This window comes from Fragaria vesca, linkage group LG2, assembly GCF_000184155.1.
Source record: "Fragaria vesca subsp. vesca linkage group LG2, FraVesHawaii_1.0, whole genome shotgun sequence".
Taxonomy (NCBI): Eukaryota; Viridiplantae; Streptophyta; class Magnoliopsida; order Rosales; family Rosaceae; genus Fragaria; species Fragaria vesca.
In genome coordinates this window covers 10,842,318-10,848,317 of record NC_020492.1, presented here as the reverse complement: position 1 = coordinate 10,848,317, position 6,000 = coordinate 10,842,318, and the positions used below count along the sequence as shown (strand labels likewise).

Here is a 6,000-nt window from a genome sequence, read left to right as displayed (position 1 = left end):
AAACGAATTGAGAAAGAAGGCTAACCCGAGCTTGTTATCCACAAAATCCATCTTGGTTCCAATTACATGTAGGAATCGGAGAGGATCTTGGCAGTTTCAGTGATGGTTTCGGCGAAGGAGAAGTTGAGGAGAGGGAGAAAGTGTGCGCTTTGATGGACGAGAATTGGAGAAAAGGGGTGATGGTGGTCTGAGTTTCTTTGAAAGAGAAAGAAGAGAAAGAATTATTGATGATTGAAAATTTGAAATAGAGCAGAGAGAAGAAGAAAGAAAGAACGACAAAGAGAGATTGAGAGAATAAGAACGGCGAGGAGAGAGGTCAGAGGAGAGAAGAAAAGAAGAGCATCTACTCTAGTGGTTTTTTTTATTTCTGTAAGAGAATAAATTTAACTTTTGCACGTATATTAATAAGGAAAGCATCTACTCTAGTGGTTAGAGGTGATTATCTCCATCTGGGAGGTGATGGGTTCGAGTCCCAGCCCTTGCAAAATGCTATGTATTTTGCAGGCGTATAATATGTGTATTGGCTGGTATACGTATATGTCGGTTGATACGGTATACCGATGGTATATAAAACTGTGTACCGTAACCGAGCCGAGTTATCACACTTGGTACGGCTCAATCGAGCCGAGATGTCTTTTACCGACTTGTCGGCTACCGAACGTTGCTGGCTCGGCTCGGAACTCGGTTGGCTCGGTTAGTTCGACTCAAAATGCCAGCCCTAGCTCGAATCCTTCAGGGCTAGCTAGCCCTAGTCAGGCGGCCTCCCCAAAAAGAAAGCATCGTCCTATCATCCACCTACATAGTTCTAATCGATTTAAACCCTTTGATATTGTGATATGATAAAGTGAACACTTCCCGGCAGTGAACTTTCGATTACCCAGAAGCAAACACCTGCATCTCTTTTTTTCTTTTTTATTTTGAAAATGCACAAACACCTGCATCACGTCTCTACTCTGCATGCAATGAGTACTTTCGCTACCCAATAAGCAACGTCAGAAGTGTTGAAAATTGAAACACCTAAGACCTAGCTACAAATTTGTAGGTGCCCCCAGAAATTAGACCCTCACGTTTTTACCTTAGAATACAGAAGACTGATCAAACCTGAAGAAGAAACACAGATTATAATGCCATGTATATCCATGTTGCTACTTCCACTCCAACAGAAGATAAGGTACAAATACTCGTTGAAAAATAAAACAGTATAACAACTCCAAGGAGAAAAATTGAAGATAAGAACCTAAAGAAGAACCACTTACGCAACTTGTAACATTACACAGAGAGTTTAAAGGGAAGATCGATCAGGACCATTCAATCAGAAGGTGGAACCCACCACCTGACCATGATATGATCAGAAGGTCCAGGTGCCCAGCTCCACCCCCGCCAAATTTGCCTCATCATCTTCCACACATGCTTGCACACAAACCACCATCACCTACTATTAAGTTGTACATCACATCACGCCCAGCCCTAACCCTAGCTAGCTCTTACCTCTCCCAACTGTAGCTGCTGCTTCTACACCACTGCACTCAAACCTAAAACTAATCTATCACTTACACACTTAGCTAGATAGAAAACCAGATGGACCAACTGGACTCTCCCCTCCCTGAAACATACTTAACTAACACAGTAACCTAACTGACACAGTAAGCTACGTACACAAACTATCAACTAGATACTCAGCTCGATTGAGACTGATGCATACAGCTAGCGAGACCCCACGTTACGATATCCTTCTGCATACTAAGATCCTGGCATTAATTGAAGTACTGAAGCAATCACCATCATCAACTCTAGCTAGCTGAGCTTCCTTCCTTCACCAGTTCAAACTTCCTACAAGTTCCTGCAGCTTGTCGCTTCAATCCCGTCAAATCCCATCCCTCAAGCTTCCCCACATTTCTTCTCTTCACCACCTTCTCCGATCCGTTCCGCGGTGGACTGAAACAAACCGGCAGCACATTTTCCGACTCGCAAGGAAACCCCATTGTCTCAAAATGTTGAATCAGATCCTTCTTCCCCTGCAGCAAGTACAATGATATGTATATCATCCTATTCAAATTAACCCTAGAAGCCGAAAGAGTAACGTTTGTCTACAATCTATACCTGGATTCGGGCATAGGCGATTTCTCGAATCTTGTTGGAGTGGAACGAATCCCATGTTTTGCAATGAGCGGCCAAGTAAAATTTCCACACAGCTTTTGGGTTTGTGAAGTTTACAAATGCATAGCCCTTGTTCATCCCAGTCCTGATTTTTCCACAATCGAAAAAAACACGCATTAATCTCTGGAATGTTATAGTCAAAAGTTCCAATCTAATCAAATCAAGCATTGCAGTTAATACGACTATGTGACGGTGGTTAAAATGCTCTCTTAATTAACAGCTTGAAAACCCCAGTTTCATTTATGGCATATAGAGACAAACATGCATTGAACAATTAAAGGGATCAATAATAAAAGGCATGCAGCATATACCAGAAATCAATCGGCAGATACAAGAAATCAAAGGCCGATTCCGATTCCGATTCCGATTTCTCTCCGTCAGATTTCTGATTCTCTTTGGCGCAGTGGCGATCCAGAAAAGCAATCAACAGATCGCGACTGCAACAAGAAGCAGAAAAATCAAATAACAATAAACTGGAAAAACGTACAAAATCAATGGATGCAGATATCTAAGAGATATGAGACATACGAGTACTTGTTGGGTATGTTTTTGATCATGACGGTGGTACCATCACCGTTTTTTTTTACCGGCAGCACATCGGAGAACCTCTTCCACATCCTCCTGGGCACCCTCCAATTGTTTTCAACATATTTCTTGGGTAACTTTCCCTCAGCAGGCTTCTGAGTTCTACTGCTTCTTCCGGTTGGCTGATCAAAGTATCGACTGTTCCTCCTAAACCCTTTCTTGGAACCACGATTCCGAGGAACTTTTGGAGGAGCGAAGTTCTGGACAGCCTCATGGGTTTGTTGCTCAACCTCAACCAGCTGCTCGGTGTGATGAGTCGCGGGCTCGGTGGCCGGAACCACATGGTCCTTCAAGTGATGAGTTGGGTACGGCAAATCGGGGGGGACGGGGATAGAGTAAGTTGCGGGAGAACTTGGAAAGTATGCCGGTGCTGTTAGAACATTGGAGAAGGAGTAAAAACAAGAGGCGTAGCGGTTGAGCGGTGGAGGAAGCAGTGGATAGTCGGAGAAGACCAACCGGGTTCGCGACCTAAACTCAGGAGCAAACGGGTTCAAACCCTTGGCAGAAGCCATGATACTTCACCGGAAAGGAAGAGATTTCTGGGTTTGGGTTGAGTAGATGCTAGGGCGCCGTGAAGTGAACTGTGTGTGGGGGTGTGTGTATTTATATTTATATATGGAGATCGAAAGGTTAGGTTGTGTGGTCGCGTGGGGGAGAGCAGAGCAGAGAGAGGCAATAGGAAAGGGTTACCGAAGCAGTAAGACTGTAAGCGAGAAAAGATCTTACTCATGATTACCAACATTTAATGCCTGAATTTGGTGGTCTTGCTGATATCACAGCTCGCCGACTTAAACCGCAGACCTTGTCTGTCTGTCTCTCTAGTCTCTACTCAGTACCAGTTTGAACTTTAAAATTCGATTTTTTAATGGAAAATTGATTTTTGAAAGACTCGTGGTCATTCCACGCGCGGTTGCAGATACATATTTGAAGGTTTTCTTTCCAAAATGTAGAAATGTTAAGATTTTCGGTCGATATAAAACGACTTAATACTAGGGACAATATTACAAGAGCATTGATAAATCTTGTCTTATATCTGCCGGACCGGTTCTGTATATATTGAATTTTTACCTTTTTGTTTTCGACAAAAACATTTATTCTACTTGTAATAACTATCTCATTGATTGGCTGGATTGTCTTAAGAAATTTTCTTTTCTTTGCTTTTTAAACCTTTTGTACGTGGTTCTCTCTTCAAAACAATAGAAATACTATTATCTTCATAAATCTTTAAAAAGATTAGGAAAAATGCTCATTTATATAAAAATAGTATACTTAATGCGCAATACCGTTTAGTCTAGTGACATAAGTCTCTCTTTGCAAGTGAGAGCTCATAATTTTGACTCACAGTAGACTTGTTCTAGCATATTAATTGTTTATTTGACAAAAAAACCAAAAGTAGTATATTTGGTTTCTTGTTGAATCAGGTGATGATCACACTTCTTACCACAAGTTATACCTTCGTATTGACTGAATCACGAGAAAAGAAAGTGACGAAGGGCTTGAATATAAAATAAAATAGAGTAATAACCTATGAGCATGGACGAGTGAAGAATAAAAGTCTTATGTGTAGAAATGTGTCTTGGATACTCGACATATTCTTATTAATGGAGTTGGATTATTGGAGAAATTTTTAAATACTTCTGAAGGACCACGTGACAGTCTGACGTGGTCCTCCCTTGCCAATTAAACTTTAATACATAGATTTATTGCAACTAAAATATAAACTAAGGTTTTCTATATTTTGTGAAATAATCATCATGAGTCTTTTATGAGTTTGGCCTAGGGTTTTGGGTATAAGATTTAGGGGGTTAGAGTATAGGGTATATGATTAGGGTATAGGGTTTAGGGTTTAAGATTTAAAAAATCAACAAGAAACTCAAAATGGTCTTTGACAAAATCACTAAAATAGTTTTTCATCATGAAAATTCACATGTCAAAATTTGAATGAAATGAAGGACCATGTAGTCCTTCACATGGTCTTTCAGGAGCACTGAAAAATTTCTCGAATTATTGGGGATGGAACCTAGGTTCTTATTTGGCAATTTAACTAAACGTATGTTGTCATTTCCTTTGTACAGTATCATTCCTCTGTCACAAAGTAGTAATATTGATTGGAATATAACTGTTAGTCATTTAATCTGTAATGGTGCTTGGAACATTCATTTACTCCAACTGTTAGTCTTTCACGTGGTTCTTCAGGAGCACTAAAAAATTTCTCGGATTATTTAGGATGGAACCTGGGTTCTATTTCGGCAATTTAACTAAATGTATGTTAAAAATTTCTCGGATTATTGGGGATGGAACCTGGGTTCTATTTCAATTTCATCAGTTTACCCCTCAAACTTTTGAATTTTCCTCAAGCATGACCAAATGTCATATATTCTGTCCAAATCGGACGTTAATTGCTGATAATTTTAACCTTAACTATGAGGCTAGTATCTAGAATTTGGGCAAATCGAACCTTATATGTCCAAATCGGACCTTAACTACTGATAATTAAAGGTCAATTCAAACGGAATATGAGAATTTGGGCACGGCAGACAGAAATTGAAGAGTTCAAAGGATAAACTGATGAAAATAAAAATGTAGGAACTAACATGAAGTCACCTCCAAACCACAAGGGGGTAAACTGAATTTAATTCATTCTTCATTTATTCCAACTGGAGCTGCCTATTGATATTGCTAATAAAATGATGGTTGTTCCTCATCCTTTACATCCAAATACCGGATCAATTTATTTGGAGGCCTTCTCCTACTTGTTCTTTTACCATTCGTTCTGCGAGCTGTTGGATGCAACAAAGTTCTGTCCTTTACCATTCAAATGCATCATTCTTAGATAAAATTTGGAAACTAACTTTACTACCTAAGGTTAAAGTGTTTGCTCGGTTGCTTTTACGTTTAAAAACCAGAGATACCTTTTCCATATATAATCCTAGTGTTAGTCCTTTATGTTCCTTTCCTCAATCAGGTGGAAACCGTTCATCATCTTTTCTCTCGATGTTTTTTTTTAATTTTTAATAAGGGTGTAAAATTTATTTAAGACTTGCTACCTGATCAGAGGGGACGCAATACCTGAGCTCTGATCAGTAACTAAATTACACAAATCCTCATATAGGACATCCTGAATAAAGTCAAGAGCATCGTTTAAAGTAAGGTCAATAGTTTGACCTCTATTAACAAAATGTGTCAATCTATCGACAACACTATTTGCTTTGCGATTTTCTCTTGATGTTCTTTTGCTCGAAGAGTTTGGTTTTACCG

At 39.6% G+C, this 6,000-nt stretch overlaps 1 protein-coding gene across 1 annotated transcript; it reads right to left on the bottom strand.

Annotated features, from left to right (window-relative positions):
• Nucleotides 1-1,790: 1,790 nt before the first annotated feature.
• Nucleotides 1,791-3,254, bottom strand: LOC101302330. The gene is made up of 4 exons (XM_004292375.1): nt 2,686-3,254; nt 2,469-2,594; nt 2,101-2,242; nt 1,791-2,015 (listed from the first exon to the last, which is right to left on the bottom strand). Exons 1-4 carry the CDS (start codon nt 3,252-3,254, stop codon nt 1,791-1,793), a joined length of 1,062 nt encoding a protein of 353 aa, XP_004292423.1.
• Between the last annotated feature and the right edge of the window lie 2,746 nt (nt 3,255-6,000).

Bases quoted from the DNA above. Each gene is read 5' to 3' on its own strand.
- LOC101302330 (XM_004292375.1), bottom strand. From the start codon at position 3,254: ATGGCTTCTGCCAAGGGTTTGAACCCGTTTGCTCCTGAGTTTAGGTCG. The intron at 2,595-2,685 runs GTATGTCTCATA...TTCTTGTTGCAG, and splicing joins AACATACCCAACAAGTACTC to TCGCGATCTGTTGATTGCTT. The intron at 2,243-2,468 runs GTATATGCTGCA...TGGAAAAATCAG, and splicing joins TATCTGCCGATTGATTTCTG to GACTGGGATGAACAAGGGCT.